The sequence below is a fragment of the Rhyacophila brunnea genome, unplaced genomic scaffold (assembly GCF_057557595.1).
Source record: "Rhyacophila brunnea isolate RB1 unplaced genomic scaffold, BYU_Rbru_1.0 scaffold_18, whole genome shotgun sequence".
Lineage (NCBI taxonomy): Eukaryota > Metazoa > Arthropoda > Insecta > Trichoptera > Rhyacophilidae > Rhyacophila > Rhyacophila brunnea.
Genome location: NW_028232837.1, coordinates 25512517 through 25535692, shown reverse-complemented (window position 1 = coordinate 25535692; position 23176 = coordinate 25512517). Strand labels below are relative to the sequence as shown.

The 23176-nt window shown below is 36.2% G+C and overlaps 3 protein-coding genes across 3 annotated transcripts; all 3 read right to left on the bottom strand.

The window, feature by feature from the left end:
- Window positions 1-892: 892 nt before the first annotated feature.
- LOC147073386 (uncharacterized) lies at window positions 893-1753 on the bottom strand. The gene has a single exon (XM_085945643.1). The coding sequence runs from the start codon at window positions 1751-1753 to the stop codon at window positions 893-895; it is 861 nt and encodes a 286-aa protein (XP_085801769.1).
- A 314-nt stretch (window positions 1754-2067) lies between these two features.
- LOC147073385 (protein CFDP2-like) lies at window positions 2068-2424 on the bottom strand. Its single transcript, XM_085945642.1, has one exon. The coding sequence runs from the start codon at window positions 2422-2424 to the stop codon at window positions 2068-2070; it is 357 nt and encodes a 118-aa protein (XP_085801768.1).
- A 3693-nt stretch (window positions 2425-6117) lies between these two features.
- Window positions 6118-16062, bottom strand: mRpL1 (mitochondrial ribosomal protein L1). The gene is made up of 8 exons (XM_085945195.1): window positions 15935-16062; window positions 15664-15716; window positions 13863-13993; window positions 12524-12737; window positions 11897-12064; window positions 9874-10107; window positions 8698-8795; window positions 6118-7719 (listed from the first exon to the last, which is right to left on the bottom strand). Exons 1-8 carry the CDS (start codon window positions 15951-15953, stop codon window positions 7545-7547), a joined length of 1092 nt encoding a protein of 363 aa, XP_085801321.1. The 5' UTR covers window positions 15954-16062; the 3' UTR covers window positions 6118-7544.
- Window positions 16063-23176: the final 7114 nt, after the last annotated feature.

The window sequence follows — 23176 nt, the reverse complement described above, 5'->3', positions numbered from 1 at the left end:
GATGATTGACTGGTTCGTCCTGTGCTCCGTCCAAGAAATGCGAAGCATTCGGCGCCAACACCACATCTCAAAGGCATCAATTGCCTTCCGTTCTCTTGCCTTCAGGGTCCACGACTCGACTCCGTATAGAAATATCGAGAACACTAATGTTTGCACGAACATCATTTTTGTGGCAATCGAAATTCCCCGATCCTTCCATATAGTGGTAAGGCGTGTCATCACATTGTTTGCAATCTTTGTGCGCCTTCTTATTTCCGCTTCGCATCCGCCCTTTCCACTGATGGTTGATCCAATATATACAAACTCGTCGACTGTTTCGAGGTTATGGAGTGTACTTGGTGTTGGTAGAAGGTTGGCCCGATCAACAACCATTAACTTGGTCTTATTCCTATTAATAAGGAGGCCGTATTTGCGACTCTCTTCCTCTACCCGGTGTAGCAGCTCTGTGAGCTCTCTTTCATCAGCAGCGATTAGTGTGGTATCATCTGCGAATCTTAAGTTATTTATTTTCTGGCCACCACTTGTTATTCCGCCTTGCCAATGATCTAGGGCTCTTCACATTATATGTTCTCTATATATATTGAATAACTGGGGAGATAAAACACAACCCTGACGAACTCCCTTCTCGGTTCGGAAACTCTCAGAAAACGCACTATTTACTCTTACCTTTGTGTAGCTATTGTTATATAAGTTTTTGATGAGACAGGTAAGGTGTGATGGAACTCCCATTTCCAGAAGTACCTTCCACATACAGTTACATCTTACGCAGTCGAATGCCTTCTGATAGTCAATAAAGCATAACACATAGGGGTATTAAACTCTTTGCATTTTTTAATTAGTTGTCTGATGTTCAGAATTTGCTCTCGAGTTCCCTTGCCCATAACAAATCTGCTTATTCCTTGGGTATTTGTCGGTCGATGAAATTCTTCAGACGTCTGCTGATTATATGTAATAAGATCTTTCTTGCATGTGGAATAAGTGAGATTGTTCGATAGTTTTCACATTTACGTGAGGAACCTTTTTTGTGCAGGGGGACCAAAATTGACTCTGTCCAGTGCTTGGGCCATACACCACTTTTCCAGATCATGTTGCATAATTGATGTTTGATTCTTTTTCCGTCATCATTGACTTTTTTTAAGGCTTCTGCAGCTATGCCATCGCCACCTAGTGACTTGTGGGTTTTTAGTCTCTTTATCGCCTCTATCACTTCACTAAAAAGTATTTCAGGTTCTTGCTCATCGATACGTACGTCAACCACCTCATCATCCTCTTCTCTATCTCTGTATAGGGCTTCACAATTTGTTTTCCACCTTGCCGTGACCCTATCCAACTCCATAAGTAGTGTGCCGTCCTCTTCCTCGATGGCCCAGTTCATTTTCTTGAGATCCCCTGTAATTTCTTTCACTTTTTGGAAAAGATCGCGAGTTTCTACTCTGACAGCATGGGTTTCGATGTCTTCACACTTATTTCTGAGTAAAAGATTCTTATCCCGCCGACAGAGTCGCTGAACAACTCTGTTTTGTTCAGAGTACCTTGCATATTGTATAGTTGAATTAAGGCCCTTATTTCTAAGATCGGCTCTTGTTTGTATGGCCTCCCATGTTTCATCAGATATCCAGATCTTGCGACGTTTTGTATGTTCCTTATTGTTATTGAGTTTCTGGACTTTCTCCATCGCGCATAAGGTGGCTTCCTTCAACTTATTCCATGTTGTTTCGACATTGTCGCTGGGGTCTACGTATAGTGATGCCATTTTACGATTCACCTCCTCGCTAAATTGCGATGTCGTAGTATCGTTAAATATAAACGGTCGAGTATTCTCACATCGTTTAGTCTTTTTCAACTTTAGTCTCATATTAATTGGCAACAAGAAGTTGGTGATCGCTACCGCAGTCTGCACCTGGGTAGGTTTGTACATTAAACACTGATGACCGCCATCTTTTATTTATTGTTATGAAATCAATCTGGTTTCTATAGCGATCAGCAGGTGAGATCCATGTATATAACCTCTTGCGTTGCGATTGCCATGTCCAAATTTACCGATAAACTCTCTGACATGATTGTCGTTCATGGTATTCCGACTTTGGCGTTCATATCGCCTTGAACAACGGTGATCTCTCTTTTGGGTATTTCTTGGATTGTGCTTCTTAGCACCATGAAAAATTTTTCGCTCTCCTCGTCTGTTGATGCAGCTGTAGGCGCATATACTTGTATAATGTTCAGCAAACATGGGTGGGCGTTGAGCTTTATTGTTATTATCCTGTCACTAATCGAATTGTATCCAATGACACTATCTCGGAGAGTTCGTGGTACAATAAAAGCTACTCCGTTTCGACTTTCGTTTTGTCCTAAACAATATACCATGTTGCCGAGTTCAGTCTCGAAGTGTCCGGATCCTTCCCAATGTGTTTCGCTTAAACCCATTATATTTACGTTGTATCTCTGCATCTCTTTTTCGATGATTGCGAGCTTTCCGGGGTGTTATACAAGTCCCCTTACGTTCCATGTACCTATTTTATTTGTGATTTTCGTGACCGATTTACCAGTATCTGATTTCCCACACGTTGCCTGATAAATCACACCCGTGTGCCCAGTAACCAATTTCACACCACGCGGCCTGGACCCTGCGTGGCGCCGGGTGTCAGCCGGATCACCTGACGTACTGTTACGATTTTGATGTTGCGTGTTTGGGTTTTCGTGGGATTTTAATGTGGTGGTTTCCCGTTGCATTCCACATCGCAATATTGAAACCGTTCATAATGTTTTCATTATCGCCTTCAAGTGTCTGTTCTAAGGCTGTTCCAATCCCCTTGATCACTACCCTTAGTCAGTACTAAAGAAATTGCTGCCTTCCTCCAGTGGATCCCTCTTAGTCTAGCTCCTCATCATAGACCTGTCTGGCTTGGGAGACCCTTCCGGTAGTTAAACCACCGCCAGCATAGCTGTACGAATCCTCGGAACGCGCTAGCCTCCTCACCACGACAAGTTGGAGATCCAACCGAGAGGCTTCATATCCTGTCAAAAGGTTGTTTTTTTACACATGTTTTTTGTAATTTTTCTTGGTCGTAAGCTCTTTTATCTGTCTTTCATTTATATTTACATGTGGAAAAAATGCTCATTAATTATCACATGTTAGATAAGCATTTATTTAAAAAATTTATGTTTTAAATTGAAACACATTCACTCTTCCTAGTACCTACTTAGCTAACATAAAACTATAATAATGAAATTATATGCATTTTATTTCAATTACGAACATTTTTTCGATCAATATAAATAATGCGTCGTGTCCCATCACTAGTTAAAATAATGACTATGCGAATTCATAGAAAATATATGGGGGAAGTGTGACACAAAACAAAGGTGCACTTACCCCACGCGTTTACTTTCGTGGGGAAAGTGTGTCTACTCGATTAAAGCCTTAAAATGCTTATCAATAAGTAAAACAATAACAATACGTGAAGCAAGGTACCAAAACACATATACTCACAAAATTTTACAACCACAATGTGCCGATTTCCGTGTTTTAAAAAATAGTTTAGTAACAGCTACCATCTCGCTCGTCAACTTCAAAATGTCGTCTGGAGAATAATCCGTGTACTCACCTCAAAAAACATGGTATCGACACCATTTCTGATTATTTTTATAAATCAGTGACTTTGCTATCACTTTTACATATATGGCATCATCCAATTCGTAGTAGATACTGAGATATCTTAGTAGCCACACTTACCCCAAAGTTACACTTACCCCGATTCACCTTACTACATAATATTATTATACATTTCTAAAGTAGACAATTATTTCAACATGTTTAAAACTCATTTAGTGCTAACCCGTGACTGGCACGTTTGGAGTATTTGGCCATTAGGTATAATTAACGTGTTATTTAAATGTGGTAATTAAAAGGTCAGCAGTGATTATGTTAATAGGTGTTTATTATTAAGAAAATTTGTGATTATGGTTTGTTTGCAGGAATCTTTTAATGTTTTTCTAATATCATTTTGAATTTTCCTAAGAGCGATATTGTTATATTCTAATTCGTTCATTCCTCTCCTCGCTCAGTATGCTGGTGCTGGACATTGTCTGTCATTTGGGACTTGGAAGTGAAGAAATTAAACACCGGAATAGCGGTCGAAAACAGCAATTTTTATTTTAATACTACTATTTGAAGACTGGAAAAACTAATGGAGCTAAGTGCCATTTTTTGAGGAAATGAGAAAAATAAATAATGTATGTATACACGCCAATGCAAAGCCACTAGAGCTATGACGTTTCTATATCTTTTTGGCTAACTGTGGTAGACCTCGCAAGATAGCACTAGCTATATGTCCTCCCCGTCTGAAAATCCCAACAGAGCTATGTGCCATGCGTCGTGTTTGGTCATCTTTCTTGCGTTTAAACGCGTTAGGATTGTTTTTTTTAGTATTTTTCAAGACTGTTTGTGGTATTTTTGTAGTGGAGTAAGATTTAAAGTATTTTAGGATTGTATTTTTTACGGAATTGTGATGATAGAAGAAGATTTAAGTGCCTCTCAGTTTTCTTCACCCAAATTGATGGGACGGGAAAGGGTCATTCAAGTTGAAGCAACACAAAAGAAGGATCAGTGGGATGGGATGAGTTAAATGAAATTGGAAAAGAATCGAGTCGTGATAGTCCAATTGTAATGATATATTTTTTTTGAGATTTTGGAAGGGAAGCATTAACCATTCCTATTTTTATTTCCCTAACCAGCTTACGTGAAAGTCTTTTTAAAATTAACGGTGAGGATGCATGTGAACTCTTTGTATCATTTGATTCGTACTGTATCACTCACGGTCTGTTACAGGAGTGAGAGAAAGAGATAATGTGAATCCTCACATTTTAAACTGAGGCTTAATTCCTCTTACCATCGCGGAGTAGAGTTTTGGCAGAGAAAAGGGACAAATCTACAGTGACAAGGCTCAGATAATAATTTTTGTTCATAAGGTCTTTGAAGATTTCAGCACTAAAGAAGAACTACTATCATTTGTTATTTTTACCATAAGCTCAACCAAATATAATTATAATATGCTCGTGTATGTTGAAAAATGGCAATCGGAGAGTGTGGTAGATTATTGCCAGTTTTGATACAAGTAGATCACTGCCTACTTGACATAATATTATGTACTTGGCAGTGGCGAGGGGTAAGGTAGGCTGGATTAGACATAAATAGTAAACACTAAACTTTGTGAGTCATACTTATTCGTTTTCATTGAACTATGAATACAATTTGCAGCTGGTGCTGGTTAGTTTTTAAATTCAACCCCAAAAATAGTGGACACTTTTTCAGTCATATATACTTATTGGTTGTCGTTGAATTAAGAATACATATTAGAGATGGTGTTGGTTAATTTTTTTAAATTCATTAAACCCTGCCTAAACCAAATCATAATCGATAAAAAAAGTATTCTTCTATATTTAGAATATCTAAAATTAAGTTTGGTTTAATGGTATTTAGATATTTTATAGATAAATAAATATTTTTTGGTTATTATCTACAACATATGGCTTGGATTAGGCAGGGGTTAATTGAATTTGAAAAACTAAGAAATTCCATCTACACATTGTAGTCAGTTCAATGAAAACAAACATTTGACTGACAAAGTTTAGTGTGCACTATATATGTTGGATCTTAACAGTTTACATCCTTCGCTATCGGTACCTGGTATAGTATAATGTGATGTTTACGTATTTTTAATTGTCTATTGTCAATAACATGCAAATCATTTTGGGGAAAGAATATACTGCCGTACTAAGCACAGAGGCCGTATCTGCATTTTAGGCAAGTGGGAGAAACGAGCTCACACATTATTTTACTTTTGCTGCTTCTACTGTAGAACTTTTGGTTTATTGTATAAGCCTATAATGCTTTATTTTGGTGTAACATCCCTTAAAAATCCCATATTTGTCATTTTTCACATAAATAATGCACTTACGGCCTCCTTCATACAAAGCATTTCTTAGAGCGTACTAAGGTAATATGGCCGTATCTACATTTCCCCTCCATTAATATCAGATATCTTTTTTTCACACAAGAATTCTGGAGTAAATGGGATAGAATATTTAGTATTCCTTTAGGATAATAAAATAATATGGTTTATGATCTTAACATTATATTGGAAGACAATTTATTTAAAATAAATATAAAAATAGCAAACAACAGAAAAGCAGTCATATAAGTTGAAAGTAATTAGTTGTAATTAATGTCTAAAATAAGTAAAAACAGAACTAAAACAATATAATATACTTAAATGATTTGAAAATCATATGAATCAGTATTTTGTCTAAAAATTGTTAAGAGTTAACAGGCAAATCTTTCCAAAACTTCATTCGGTTATTTGGAATGATACCTTTTCCAGAGTGGATTAATTTAGATTTAATATTACCTTTTTTTTCTTTAGTTAATCCAATTGAAGTTTTAATAATACTAGGAAAAGGTATACTGGATTTTAATACTTTTGCAGATAAGAAGTTCAATTCAATCAGTGGTCCGTAAAATGTCTTTTTGTATGTTAAAGTATTTCGTCCTCTATTTGCGATAACTTGTACCATGTCATGCAAATATGGCCTTTCCGTGTGCTTTTTATTTATTTTATGTATTGAAAGTAAGATTACTTTTTCAACAATTTCTATTTGTAAACATGATGCCTATTACATTTAATATAATACTATTTATGAAAACAATAAATACATAGGTTCGCTGCCACCTTTCATAATATAGAATAATCCCAGTGCCAATCCACGAAAACATAAAAATGAGGTCAAGTAGATGAAACTAACTGATGACTAACCATTTTCATAATATTTTTTTATTAGTCGCAACCGGAGGCACCATAACTTAAACTTGACCGTGAGATGTATTTGTTATAAGAAGTTATTGTAACTCATAAATTAATATAAAATTTACTTGCGTAAATCAACCAAAATCGAAGTAATCAATATATAATAATACACTTCAAAACAAATATAAGATATTATTACTGCAGTTATCAACAAAAAACGAATCAAATACACGGTTATAGAATCATTAGGTTCACACTGAGTAACAGTCAAATGTTGAATGCGGCTTTTGCAGTCACGCAATAGCAATCGAAATATGGTATTATTACTAAAGCAATTTGGCCGTAACAACAGCGATACTAGGCCATTTCGGCTTTAAGTCCAAAAAACTAAAGGATATTAGCCGTATCTGTGTCAGATACGTCTTAAATCCTTTAGTAAATGCTAGTTACGACCGAACCGCTTAGTATTTATCGTGTTTTTCCTCATACTGCGTATATACGGCTTTTAAAAAACTCAATTTTCTCTGGAAATATAGCAGTTTTGGCTGGTTTTTTTTTACCGATCTTATACAAAAACTCTGCTGAATCCAAATTCATCAAAACATGAAAATACCTAAATACGTCAGTTACGGCCTCTGTGCTTAGTACGGCAGTATAACAAATGAAGAAAACGGTGTTTCAAATTTTTTTTTTATTCATAACTAAGTTCATTCATATTAAAAATTCAGATTTTATAAAAATTTATGCGTTTGCTGCCGCCGCCGTTTGTTTAGCTTTTTCCTCAATGTCTTCTGCATCACTGTCTTCTTGATCTTCTTCCGTTTGAGGTGGCAATTCGGATACTTCTCCTGACTCCACAAACAGGAATGGATCAATCTTCAGTTGTTCGTCGCCCGGTGGACACTTCAAATAGCATCTGAACAAAACATACAAGAAAATTATTTTCGATTGCAAACAGATAACATGGAACATCAATTATTATTCAAAGGGTTCATAATATATAATTAGTTCATTTTAGGAAAGTAACATTGATGTCATTGAATTATTTGGACCAATAAATATTGATAAACTAAATGTGTATTTGTCAGACCCAGGATTCGAACCTGGGACCCACGACGCCATGAATCGACGCTTATGCCACGTGGCCATCGTGGGTGCACACACATATTGTTTTTTAATTTGCGTATGAGTCAGAGTATGGACCTAATAGGTTGAGCAAGTGGCTGACATCAAGTTCTCGTAAAAACAAAAATCTGTTAATACAAACCTCCACTCTGTGGAGGTTCATATGATCTTATTAGGAACATACATAATTTTGAAAACACTTCTGAAAAAATAAATTATAACCAATAGAAAAAATCTTTTTGAAAAAAGTAAGACGCAGGAATCGAACCTGCATCTCTCGGGTATCGCGCCCATGCACATAATCCACTATGCTAAAGTAGTCATACTTAATTACGACAAATTTAAACTATTGGCTTTTTAATATTCACTGAAGAGCTTTCCAAATTGAGCTACTATTGGCGATCAGCTTTTGTATTTTAAATCAAAGTAGGTATTACTTTAATTACTAACCGACGTCACGGATCACTCCAAGATTTTTTGTTGTTACTTACAACTTACTTGAACTTGCTAATAATTTTTAATTAAGTATTTTTTTTATTCAATGAATAATTCATAAGATTTAAGAGTGTAACATTCTAATTATTGAACATAGGCAATTTTGATGTATGTAGATCTTATTAGGATCGGATATAGTCGAAAAAAAAATATTAGTATTTCTGTCTTTTGCTCAATTTTATCAAATAGATAACTAGTTGACAATGTAATAAATTGTACTAAAAAAACATTTTTTTAGATGAATAAGAGTTATTCGTTACGCTGTAAAACTTGCCTTGTGATAAACTTTCCAGCACGTTTCGGTCTTCCGTCATTGACATCTTTGATTAATGCTATTATGTTTTCTTCTAATTGTGTGTTGTCCATGTTTAGCTGAAATAGAGATACGTATCATAATTGAATTCATAACAATAATAGTAAGTGAAGATAGATCAGCTATGAAGATATTTAATCTGTCATATGGGAGAACATTCAGACAGTTATTTATGTATACATTAATTATAGATGTAGCAACATTTTCACAGAACTGTAATAGATACTCGATTTAAGCGTTTTTTTCCCTGAAATATCATGTGTGCAATCAATACAATGGGGCACAATTCAAAACTTTGGTTAGCTCAGCAGTGTACCCAAAGCTGTCATTTAAAATATTTTTTTTTAGATATGAAGAGTCTATTTCTAAAATCCGGTAAGTCCTCCAAATGAACAAAAGATATGTAGGTACATATTCTATGTATAGCTTCATGTAAGTCCACTGCCCCGATTTATATTTAACAGGTAGCTCGGAGCGTCACATCAAAAAAAAGTCTTTGAGATTTTGGAAAGGGCAGCTAAGGTAATGTTCCTAATTTATATTTTCCCCCAATATCCATATATTAGCACAGCACCTATAATTACAAATATTAATTCAGATTATTAACACATAAGCTTGAAAAGGTTCGCCATTGTTGTATTATAATCGGACCACTTAACCATCGATATACACAGATGAGAACTTTTTATGTGCACATGAAGTAGGTATAGGCTAATTGATTATGCTTGCTATAGCAGAATCTGTTTAGATTGCGCCTATTGTAAAGCCTAGGCACCTGTCACATTGTGTATCTCTTGTTCCCTGTTCAAATTAGCGAATATTACATGTTATGCGGTACACGTACCCTGCTCTATATCCAAATACATTAAAAGATAATGTGAATTTGGCAGAAGTGGGATTCGAACCTGCTAGCCACAGGTTCAGAAGCAAACATTCTGTCACTCATCCATGATTATTGAATCACGTTGACTATAATATTCTAATATTCTCAGCATGATGGGATGGATGAGAATGATAGACCAAAGTATCTCTACCAGAGTAAATCAACCAGCGAGTTATCATGTGTCATATCAATCAATGAGTTAAGGAAATGCTCTGCAATTTGATTATGACGATAAAAATGTTCGAAAAATATACCTGCCCGATGTGAGCATCGATCACGGCAAAGCTCTCTTGGTATTCACTGGTGGCGGCCGCATATCGTACACCGTTGCAAAACTTAGTCACCATGTTGATGACATCGCTGCCAACGGTTCCGACTTTTGGGTTAGGAAACTTTTTCTTCATCAGACCTCGCAGAGGAACCAGATCCGTCAGGATATTTGAATGGGCGATAATGAAATCATACTCGTCGAGTTTCATGTCACCATTCTGAAAATAACAACATTATAATATCAGCGTCACAGCTTCCTTTTACACTCGATATTAAGACATTGAAGAAGGCTTTTCAGCTGAAGAGCAGGATAAAAAATGGAGATATGACAGTCGGGTTGTCTAAGGCTAAATAAAAGGAGGGACTTCATACTGGATAGACAACGATAGAGGCAAGAGATTCATTATTTGAAAACCTGTAATTGAAAATACAAAATTTTGAAAAGCCTCAGTAATATACTACTACAGTACTCTCTCAGTAATCCGCCACCCTAAAAACCAGACAAGTGTCCAATTAGTGAAAACGGCGGATTATAGTGCATACATACAAAATATGGTAAACATTAAAACAGGTACCTATTTCGTAAAAATATTTTTTTGGGAAATATGTACTAGCAAATTACGGTTTTATTTGTAATCAAAATCAAGTATTTACTAAATTATACAATATTATTTATAAACTTAGTTTATTAACTAAATATTAAACAGTAAATAACTTGATATAACCAGTTGTTCAGTGACGCAGATACTGTCGAATGGCTTAGGACTCCTGGCATTCCCTATGACCAAAAGCTTCAGTTTGTGTGTCCCGGTTGCATTGGAGCACGACAATTGTGATGTGGTCCTTAGGCACTTTCCTCCCTGGTACATTTTCTTCGTGAAGTGAGTACACGAAGAAGAAGTTTCCAAAATAAGCCCGTTTCATCTGCGTTATATACTTGTACCCGGCGGACTACTGAATTTGACGATCGAATACCGGCGAATTATAGAGCTTGATTTTGTGCTTTCAACTAGTAAAAATAACGGCGGATTATAGTAGTTGTTGGATAATCGAGCGGCGGATTACTGAGAGTGTACTGTACTACTAATTCACCCTGTCAAGCCCCAGTGCTAGGGCATAGAGCAGGCACAAGGTTGTTTCACTTCTTTCAGTCCCTCCCGCCATGTGAGACCTGCAGTGCGTAGATCGCTTTTGTAGCACCGGCGCTAGGTGAGGTAGGAACCCTTGAGGTTGTGTCACAAGGGTACGGAATGTCTACTCGCTGGCGGTATCCAGAACACTTGTCCTAACAACGTGAAGCGTCTTTTCATGATTACTTCAATCACCGAAGGCTGCCATATCTGCTCACTAACGCGGTTGTAGCAATGTACCTATAAGATTCGGCCGAGACCAATTCTCAAAGCTCAAAAGTAGAAACATAATATTAGTTGAAACAAGTGGGATTCCAACAGACATATGATTATGACATATATGATTAAAAATAAAATAAAAACCATACTTACCTAAATTCTAACTTCCAATATGCCTGCTAAAAGTAGCATCGCTTCCCTAGTAACAAGATGCCACAGTATAATATGAGTGGTTTATTTTTTTGTGTACGTAATTACATATCTATATAAGTGGTCAAATTCTTTTCAGTCTTTTTAACGTGAGTTGCAGGGATTTTGTTATGCTTTGCGTATTATTTTATATGAAATTTCTGAAAAATACATTCGGATGTTTTTTGGAATAATTTAATAAGTGTGACTGGTTTGAACTGTTTCAAGGCCCCTTTTCAATCTTCTGACAAATTGGTTGCGTCCTCTGCGTCAAGGAAAATCGTGGGTAAGTGCAATTGCTACCGACTCAATTTTCGAGGTGAATAATTACACTACCTGAGATGTCAAAGATTACTAGCAACGGCCAGCTATTGCGCCAGCCGACAAATACCGATTATTGAATATAACTGAGAAGAATATTAAGATGGAGATGCCTTAATCTAGCAATGAATGATGAAGAATATTTTACCTGAATACGCTTGACTAATTCGAGACCTCCAGAATATTTGGCTCCAGCAGCCATGGCTTGTTCCTGCAGCTCTGCGTCTTTGCAGAATGCAAGAATGCTCCTGTTTTCCTCTTGTGTGAAGGCGTGTGGCATCAGACAGATGCGATTAAAATTATTGACGAATTTGTTCTGAAAGAAAGAAATTTCATTAAAATATTTAAATTCAATCATTTACAAAATAGATTTAATCCAGAACCATTATAACTTGGCTGGGACTTCATAGTGTTGTTTGTAATTTAGTGCAGTATTTTTCAACCGGTGGTCCGCGAATTATTGGCGTCCAAATGCCTTTTCCGATAAAATCTTTAAAACCCGCGCACCTCCAAGTATCTGTGCATTGTATTTTTGTTCTTAAAATAAATTAACTGTTTCACATGACGAAATCAACCGCGTTCTTTGGAAAAAAATTAATTCTATCGAAATAGCTGATACTTTAGCTCATCTAGTAAAACTACATAAGTAACTATAATCCATTTTAGATTTAAATGAAATTAATGGTATGTACAAGACATAAATTAATTTACAATCAAATTTCATTAAGTACCCTCAGTCGACACATTAATTCCATCTAACATCAGAAATACAAACCTTTTTCTCACCAGCCATGTTAAGCTCAATATGTACATCAAGATACGCATTTGGAGTAAAGTACATTGTCGGGTGATGTGTCTCTTTGTGGCATTGGATTGCCTCAGCGATGGAGTACATATTCGATCGGTAATGTTTGAACATCCACACATCATCTATCGGTAAAGGCATGAGGTCATCTGACAAATGCCTATCAAACTGGTGGATCTTTAATCTGTAATAAATCAAATATGACAATTGCGAAACAAAGGACATATTATTACAAGAACTGGAATTTTTTGCAAGGCTAAATTTAGCAATGATCAGGAAGATGCAGGCATTAGTGTACAAAATAGAGCATCGCCGTTATGGCTTGTCCATGTAAATTCAGTGAAAACCCAATATTACATTTTAGGATTGACTGGCAAAAAAAAACATAAATACGGGAAAATGTAAATGGGGATATTGAAAAATTTTAATAATTTAATTATTTTTTTATTAAAAAATCATACTAATTGGTTTGATGCATATTTTTGGCTTGTTTATATACAACTTTTTCAATATTATAAAACTATTTGAAGGTTTCATCTTGTACGTCATCAATACTTAGTATCAACAACAAATATAACACAAAATACCAAACAAAACATGAAAAATATGTAAACAATAAAAACAAAAAATGTCAGCAATAAGCGACTAACATTTGAGCGAAAATGGGGAATGGCACAATACCGTGTAACCATGATGGCTAAAGTAATCACTTATGTTGTGTAAACTTGACCTTGGACACTGCAGACATATATATAAAAAGAAATGCTAATATTATGTGTCTGCGCCTTAATGTTCATTTTAATGATTGCCATGCATTTAATTTTGATTGAATGTGAGCAAAAATTGAATTATTAATTTTATTAAATGATTTTGAATAGATCAGTTGTAAATTGCAGGAAATAAAAGCCTAAAGCCTGTAATTAAATGTAGTAAAGTGAAACGGGCTGCAAAAACTATACAGAAATAATGGGAAAAAATGAATTTGGGGCACGTAAAATTGGGGTTTCACTGTATGACGTATGTGTGCATGTCTAATAATAGACACATCTGCAGTGGCCAAAGTCACGGTTACACAATGTGATTATTGGGTGATTTTTATAGGGGTGGTTTGTCATTCTGCACGGCTTGAATGTTACGGTCATTTGTTGCCGACACCCATTTAAATTGTCTCAGAGAAACATTGTAAGTTCAAGAGCAAAGGAACATTCTCAAAAAGGTGAAAGAACACATTGACATAGTTCACTATATAATGCAATTATAAGTTTTAAGTAAATAATTGATAGTAAAATCAAAGGTGTGCTGTGCTTACTTTCTGTTGTATCTTTGATTATGTGGTATAAATCCAACTTTTTTTACTTCAACCTTAACTTTCTTCTTCAAGGCTTTTTCCCTGGTTCCTTTGCGGGCTCTTAAGTCAACTGCTGATAGGCTAATGCATCTCTAAAATAAAAATTAAACTTTAACAAAGATGCTGAGAAACCCTTCTTCTGGCAGATGAAGTCTTCTGTCGTTTGCCAATCAAAATCGCTGAAGCAAGTTTCGTTGCGTGAGCTCACTGTTCTTCACAGTTTGTAATACAACCTCCATTCTACGGAGACCGAAATGATCCTCATTGGATCCAACATGGTGATGTGTCGGCATATAATTTTCATATTACAACACTTGATAGCGAATTCAGAATGTTTTTGGTATAGTATAGTAAAAAAAATACCCTCTGAGGCAGCGTTATACATGGTTTTAAAAATAAAAATGGCACGCTGCTATAATAGCATTTTTTAATATCTTGCTTTGGTTACTTACTTCATGATTGTTAATCTACTTATTCTAAAATAAATAATGATAGATCATATTATGCTTTTTTAAGGCGCATAACATTTATGCAAGGAGGTTTTACGACCTTGCCAAATAATTCTCAGAGTACAAGCGTGAAGATCGATAAAAATGAAAAATTGAATCATTCGCCTTAATACTCAACCATTTTTCAGCTTCATTTTCGCTTTTAATTTAAGCATAAAGCATTCATTTCATTTATTTTTCTTAAGCATTCATTTCATTTAAGCATAAAGAGAAAGAGATAGAAAAAAGGGTTATAATGTAAAAAAAAAATTTCAACTTTGTTCTTACTTTTGGTTCATATTCTTTTTCTAAAATCAAATCGATGAATGTAAACAACTTAAGCCCTGAGAAAACTTTGCCTTAGACTCTTGGGGAGGCAGCTTACGATTGGAATGCTTGGGGGTCAATTGTGCAGTTCCAGATATAGTACCAGAAATAACAATGTTGTAACATTGTAACTAAGATCTTTCGATTCAAAAATCAAACAAAAACCTAACAGCCTACTGTACCCCAAAAATAAGTAGGTTTGGTATTTGGTCTCAAAATACCTTAGCCACAATGACGATATGGAGTACTATAAAATTACCTTTAATTGTGCTAAAACATGTCTCTTTTCTGACAGAATGAATAAATCTTTCCCAACTAACAAATAGTTATGCGTAGATAGCATGGCCCCTACAAGGGAGGGGCTGAGAAGGCTCTAGCCTGGGGTCTTGGGCTCAGGAGGGGCTCGGAGTGGCGAGTCGACCAGATAAGTGAGATAAACACTTATTACAAATTTTCTTTAATAGTAAAGTCGTCGTTCCTTCAATGTTATTATTTAAAATTATGTGGTTGTACGACACGTTTTTTGTTTTTTTTTTAAAGAGTGGAATAAGTACTTACTAAAAAATTTTGCGTTTTATTAAATTAATCAATAATACAATGCAGTTCCACCATCAATTGACAGTTAACACAATAAAAGAAACTAAATGTACACATTAATTTTACCGAGTGCACCATTTGGAAATCACTATTGTAGAGCGTCACACTGCCTTTATCCTTAGCGATAGGTAGGGAGCCTCGCCAAAGATCCTAGCCTGGGGGCCCGCTTCAGGTAATTCTTACTTCAGGACAGTATCAGGAATAAACTAATTTGAATACAGTGATTCCGTGAGTGACGACCGACGTTAAATTTCAATTATCAACATCAGCAGGGACCCGGATCGTTAATTCTCCTCTATAGAGGCATGTCTATAACATTTTAGAAAGAATTAAAATTATAAAAATCTTACCTGAGGATAATAATTCGTTATGGTTAACGCCTTTGTTAGAGCTGATATGTTTCCTGGAAATAATAAAAAATACAACTAAACTACACATTTTACACAGTGATAAATAAACCCTACTATAATTTATAATTTAGGTGAAAGCCTACATTGATGATTTTACAATAATTACTGAAATGAAAAACTGTATGTATATAAGTTAGGTTATTAGTATCCGGTCGAAGATATTAAATACACAGATACGTATTTAAATATGCCAATTGATTTTATAACTTACTCAATAGTAGAGAAGACATTTTCACTGACAAACAAGTATTACAATTATAAAATAAATAATGTTTTCATATAAATTTTCACTGACAGCTTATATTGGAGGTTAGGAATACCATAGATAACCATAAAATCATAGACATCTGACATACTGAAGGACTTAATACTAGAATAGTTTGTATACTTGGTTATTTTTGTTATTCTCATTAATTTTTTGTACCTACCTATAATTTAATTCTGATTATGGGCTAGTTGGTGGAAATTTATGTGCCTGACATAAAATATATTGGTACCTATTTTACATTGTATATATCTGTACCTCAGAGGCAGACGGATGCAAATGCCAAATACCCAATTGTTCAGGAGAGCCAAAAAACAATTTTTATTTTAAACGAATACTCATAACTTCCAAGAAAATATACATAGAATGATCATTATTTTTTGTATTCTAATTCAATAAAAGTACTTCTGTTGGTCTATTCTATACTTATCGAACACTAAAGTGATAAATAGTATCAAACTTAGGGTAGGTTTGTATCAAAATATTGGCACTTATTGTAACAATTACACGAAGTTGGTTTTTATTGTTGCAATAAGTGCGATATTTTAACAGCAGCAAGATTTGCAAATATGTCACCAAAGGCAGCATAATGGCGGTTTTTGGCGTTCAAACTCCCAATACCAACGATGAAATCACACACTATCAAGTTGGTCGATATGTGAGCTGCAATGAAGCGATTTGGCATATTTTCTCATTCCCCATTCATGAACGTCATCCCACTGTCGTACATTTGGTGGTTCATTTGGATAATGGTCAACGAGTTTATTTCAACCCATCGAATATTGCTCAACGTGCTGAAACACCTCCAGCGACAACATTGACCAGTTTCTTTTCGATTTGCCAAAGCGATCCGTTTGCACGAACGTTGCTCTACTCTGAGATACCACGTTATTACAATTGGAACGCTTCATCGAAGAAATTTCAACGTTGGAAGCAAGGCGATGCGGTTCCTGATCATCCGGATGTGCGTTCTATTGATGCTCTTGATCGCATTTACACAGTTCATCCGAAGAATGACGAATGCTTCTACTTGCGGTTGTTCCTGGTAAATGTTCGTGGGCCGACATCATTTGAATCACCTCGAACTGTCAATGGTGTAATGTGCCCAACATTTCGTGCTGCATGTTAACTGCTTGAAAACGATACTCATTGGAACATAACAATCGCTGAAGTAATTGTTTCTGCATCTCCAAGTCAGATACGCACATTATTTGCTATCATTATTTCGACATGCTTCCCATCGAATCCACCTGAACTGTGGAACAAGTACAAGACATTTTACGTCGAATTCGTGGCAGTTCAGGGAATCCCGATCTCAAGGTGAATGAGGAGATAGGTACATAACCAGGCTTTGCTTTTGATCGAAGACATGACGTGTTACCTCATGTGCGGTAGTTTGTTAGTCAAGTTAGGAATGCCAACGCCACATCGTGGAATGTACGACGCTTTTAATCGAGAATTGGAACGTGGACGTGAATATGATAGAGATGCATTGAACCAATCAGTTCGAACGAATGTATCACTGTTGAACCCCCAACAGAAGGAAGTGTGCGATACGTTAATGGAGACAATTGATGATGGAAATGGTGGCTTATTTTTCCTCGATGCGCCCGGTGGAACTGGGAAGACATTCCTCATGTCATTGATTTTGGCCACTGTTCGTGCGAGATCCAAAATTGCTGTATCAGTTGCTTCTTCTGGGATAGCGGCCACGTTGCTAGAAGGATGCCGAACGGCTCATTCAGCGTTGAAATTGCCGTTAAACCTTCAAACGACTGAAAAACCGATATGCAACATCACGAAACGCTCAGCAATGGCCAAAGTTTTGGTAGCAAGTAAAATCATCACCTTGGATGAATGCACAATGGCGCACAAACGCGCATTGGAAGCATTCAATCGAACTATGAAAAATCTGCGCAATGACTTAAGATGTTTTGGAGGCGCAATGATTCTACTATCTGGCGATTTTCGCCAAACATTACCAGTCATTCCAAGATCGACCGCTGCCGATGAAATAAACGCTTGCCTCAAATCATCGACTTTGTGGCGCTATATTGTTTGTTTGTTGGTTTGACTCCCAAATGAATATCTCAGAATTTGGTGCGTGAATGAAATGAACCCTGGTTTTATTATCTCCTTCCAAATAAATATTAATTTAATTATTACAGATATGTTTACAGATTATAATTTAGCTAAGTGAAATCACGAGTATGCGAACAATTAAGCAGTTTTTAATAATTAGGCAAGATTGATTTTCATATAAACAACTTTTGTGCATATCATGATAAATCGTTTTGTAAATTATAAATAATTGATTAATATAATTATTGAATTATTTTTGCCAAATTAGCTTTGTTGAAATTTGACTGATTCACATACATCGCTTGATTTGCAATTTTAACAATATTATGTTGCAAGATACATTGTAGTTATAAATTGATGGTTTCCTGCCAAGTCATGCGGATGGTAGGGTTATCGGAAGTGAGATGGAATAAGGAACAGGCAGGGTAGGTTTGTTTGACTCCAATAATAAGAAGAGTGATGCGTGAATGAAATGAACCCTGGTTTTATTATCTCCTTCCAAATAAATATTAATTTAATTATTACAGGTACGTTACAGATTATAATTTAGATGGATGAAATCACGGTTATGCGTTCTGACGAATTCCGAAGTCGATCGGGTGGAGCAGAACGATAACATTACGGTTAAATCTTTGATAACTGACTGACATATTGTTTTCATGTACTTAGTGTTTTTATAGTGATTCGATACAATAGAAAATGCTGCTATCACTACTTGAATATTTTGATAATCATGCTTTGTTGTGTAATGCATGGCTCGTTTATAAATAGTTGATTTTAATTTGAACAATTAAGCAGTTTTAATAATTAGGCAAGATTGATTTTCATATAAACAATTTTGTGCATATCATGATAAATCGTTGAATTATTTTGCTAAATTAGCTTTCTGTTAAAAATTGATTGATTCACATAAATCGCTTATTTTGCTATTTCAACAAATATTATGTTGCAAGATACATTGTAATTATAAATTAATGGTTTCCTGCCGAGTCATGTGGATGGTAGGGTATTGACCTCCCTACAGGGTATTCCTACAATGTATACTACCTGCATATTCTACAATTTATGTCTTTTAATGATTTGAAATGGATCCATATTTTGTTCGATCGATTACATATTTCTTTGTTGTCTTTCTTAGCGCCACGTCATATCGAGGCTGTGTTTAGCCTCCTTAACAGTATCTTCCACTGACTCATGTTTCACACCAATCTACTCCACTTTTATAAACCTTTCCATTTATCTTCCATATAACCTACCTCTTTTATTATCTGACTCCAGGTCGTTTCCGCTAGGGTCTAAGGCTAAGTCTTTTAATATCCACTCATCGTAGGTAGTTAGTGTAAAATATAATCTCAACATATCCAAGTTTTATCGTTGAAATTAGTACATTTAAGAATGAACTCACCAAACGACATCCACCCAGCACCACGCCCGGTTTTAATTGGACGTATCACGGGACCCTACATTTGGATGTAAAGCATCTTTTTTTAATGACTGGGAATGTCTCAAGAACAGTTACCCAATACCGAGGTTGACATATTGTACTAAAATGTGCTTTGACTGATAATACAAAACGTTAATACAAAACTGATGCCGTAAATTTTCTAAATGCAACAAAATTGGCCTTTGTGGTAAACAGGTCTTGCGGTCTGGTTTGATGGGCCCTAAGGCGCCGGGCATGTACAATCGGGCGTGCGGGGCGCTCGCGCATATTCAATGTGAATCATCGAAAATACAACGTGTTCAAATATGACAGAGCACACTGGTTTTGACGAAGCGCTGTGCCCACCTGCCCCATGATTCACGCGTTGTTTGGCTTCTCAGCGGGACGAATTAACGAAAATACTACGTTGTTAAACGTGTCAAAGCCCATTGAACACGGCAATTAAAAGGGGCGTGCGCTATTTTATTTTATCCGCTTCTGGACGCGTTGTCGATAGACGGGCGCCACCATTATTTTAATATCAAAGAAGTTATTGTTTAGTTGCTGGGTATGCGATATATTGCTAGTAGAAGTATGTCATCGTGAATGTGAATTACAAGCCGCCGAGAAATAAAATAATAATTGTATTGCTTTGTTATGAGAGGCGCTGAAAATAATAATTATTTTGTGCTTCTCGTGCCTCTTATTACATAGGTGAAGGGTAATGCGCGGGTGGGAGGAGTGTCATTTCGGTTGTATTTACACTTCACGGGCCTACTTCGCAGTGATCGCCCCGATCCGATGCTTTTGGTGGGCTTTATGCCTAAAGCTAATCTAACTAACCGACTTGAGCAGCTTTTCCCTCTCTGTACACTTTTAGGACATTCCCAGACGGTGTGGTTTGTATCCTGCATTTCTCCACCACATGAACATGAACGGGTAAGAATATCAAGCTCACAGAACAGATAATAAATAAATTCCGATAAGCAATATTCAATACACCACATTTTGATGAAGGGTTTTGAATGCATGAGTGTCCTACGAAAATGAAACACGCATTATGCACTTGCAATAGTGTGTGTAATATACCAATATTAAATGAGCGTCAATGCATAAACCGAGAGCAGTTGTCAGTATTCTTGATACGTGTTTAAGTTTATTCCTTACTCGAGATCGGTTACCTGCTACTCCTTACAGTCCTTACCCGTTAGGTATTTCAGTCCCCATTATTTCTGAGTTACCTAACTAAGCTCATAGAGTCTGTCAGTGAAGCCACCATGTCCAGTCAAGAATTGACTGGTGTAATGATCTGGAGTAACTTAATTATTCCATGATTTGAGTTACACTATCGCCACCCGCCATGTACCTATATACAGCCACGATATGTGCACGGCCGTCTTCCGTTATTAAACCTGTCAGAATGAAAATATTTTAGTGCCACACTTCCTTGTCCCGAAACGAAGCTGTACGGTAGTGATGTTGCAACCATGCACCTTGGTGCTTGAAGAAAGAGTTTAGAAAATAAAAAAAGAATCTTGACTTGCTCTGTCAATTATCTTTCTCAGAGGAATCAGGAGTGATGTATCTAAGGAGGGAACGGAATTATTCCGTCCTCCATATGACGAAGCAAACTTTTCAAATGCCTCAAAGTTGCCCTTGGTCGATATCAAGTCGACGTGGCCAATTGGGCCCGTGTGTGGACGGACACTGGCAAACAGCTCCGTTTGGTCGGATCCCATCAGCAGGCAGTCCCAAAGGACATGTCCAGCGTCTTGATGGTCGTGCCCGCATGTGCATTCCGGCCCATATCCTATCAAACGAAAACCGTGCTGCTTGGCTACGAAATCATCACAGCCCGTCAGGAACTATCTCACCCAGTATGTCGGTCTTAGTTTGTAGAGTTGTAGACTAACGTGCTGACAGTATGCCTGTAAGGTATGTCTTCAGATCTCGGGGGAGAAGTTATATGGACGCCCTCGTTGTTGGTGTTGATCCTTCTCAAGAGGGTGATCGATCCTCATAGTGAGACGTGCATATCGAGGGGCAGCACCCCTGCGAGGACAATAAGCACGTCTGATGATGTCATCTTATAGGCTTTTGTCAATGAGATCAGCGAGAGTCACTGTCCGATAATTAAAGTACTTTTTAACATTAAGTACCTACATACTTACTTAAGCGGTTTGTTTTCTAGATTTTAGCTTAGCCAATTTTTACTTGAACTCTGCTTGAAGTGCCGCCAAATCAGAAAATATCAGGTCATTGTGATAAATAAAACAAAATGTTAGCGAGACTATACATGTATTTTATTAGTTTTTTTTCTCTCGTGCGAAGTTATTCAAAAGAAAAGGAACAATTTTAACATCTTAATATCAGTCGAAATTTATTATCTTATGTAGACTTCACGGACGGCGCCCACAACATCGTAAATCGCCAACATTCACCGCAAGTTACCGCAGTCTGCTGCAATCTACGGCGTGCATTCGGCAACTTGCGGTAGTGTGACTGCAGCCGCTAATGGCTAGCATACAACAATTTTACAAATTATGAAATTTCAGAATGTGACATAAATAATACTCATGTCGACGAGCTAAAACTGTAGGCTCAGAACAATTTGACGTCGTTGGGCAGTTTGGTCGTATTTTTTGTTCGTTTGACTATCTGACGCATTTTGAAAGACTTAAAATATGCCAGCATGGGTAACGATTGGGTAATTCAAAAAATATAGACCGTGGCATGTCAACTACTTAAACTAGCGATTATGCACAAATTTATATTTTAAAAGTATAGGAAGAAGTGTCATTTTTACGTAATTTTTTTAACAGCCGGATCATCATTTCAATAAAATTATACAAACGTTGTGAGTAGGTACATCAAACCATCGTCGGTTTGTTAATTTATAAAGTCACTATCTAATAATAACAAGATAAAAAGAACTTTTTATATACCACGTTTTTAAATTTTCTGTTGAATCATATAAACTTAACAATTCTATGTAATAAATACTCTTTTTTTGTACTTGATAGAAATACTGAATAAATATAGAATACTGAAATATCATTTTGACATTTCATATTGATTTCCATAGTAACGCACGTATATATTAATAATTCAGTTGCTAGGACCCCCTTCGCGACCATGTGTTTTACTTTTAACGAATTTTTTCCGAAACATACAAAACAGAAATAACTGAAAATGAATTCAATTCCGCTTAAAGATGGCTAAAAGTAATAAAAGAATGCATTGTCGTCGTGTTCTGGTATATTCTAAAAGTTTCAAATGTCTAGCTAGTCGGGAAGTTACTTAAAAATCTTCAATTGTCCAATAAAAATCTTGGACAAACAAGAAAAAAAATTGTACTGGATACACAAGAAAAAATCTGTACCGGACAAACAAGAATACGAGCTGATAAAAACGTAGTAAAATATATCTAATGTGATGGCATCAATAAATTATTGCTCACCCAAAAACATTTTATTAGATTTTGTTGATAATATAATAGGTATTATAAAGATAAACATCGCAGGCACGTTTGCACGTCAATGGATCAGCAGGGTAATATTTGGTTGGGTGCATGGTCGTCTGTAGTTTGCCGCGGTATTGCATGACGGGCATCAATGGTAGGAAGATTTTCGATTGCATTTCTTTCGTATTTTTCGTGTTTTTCAATATGAATCAATCATCAT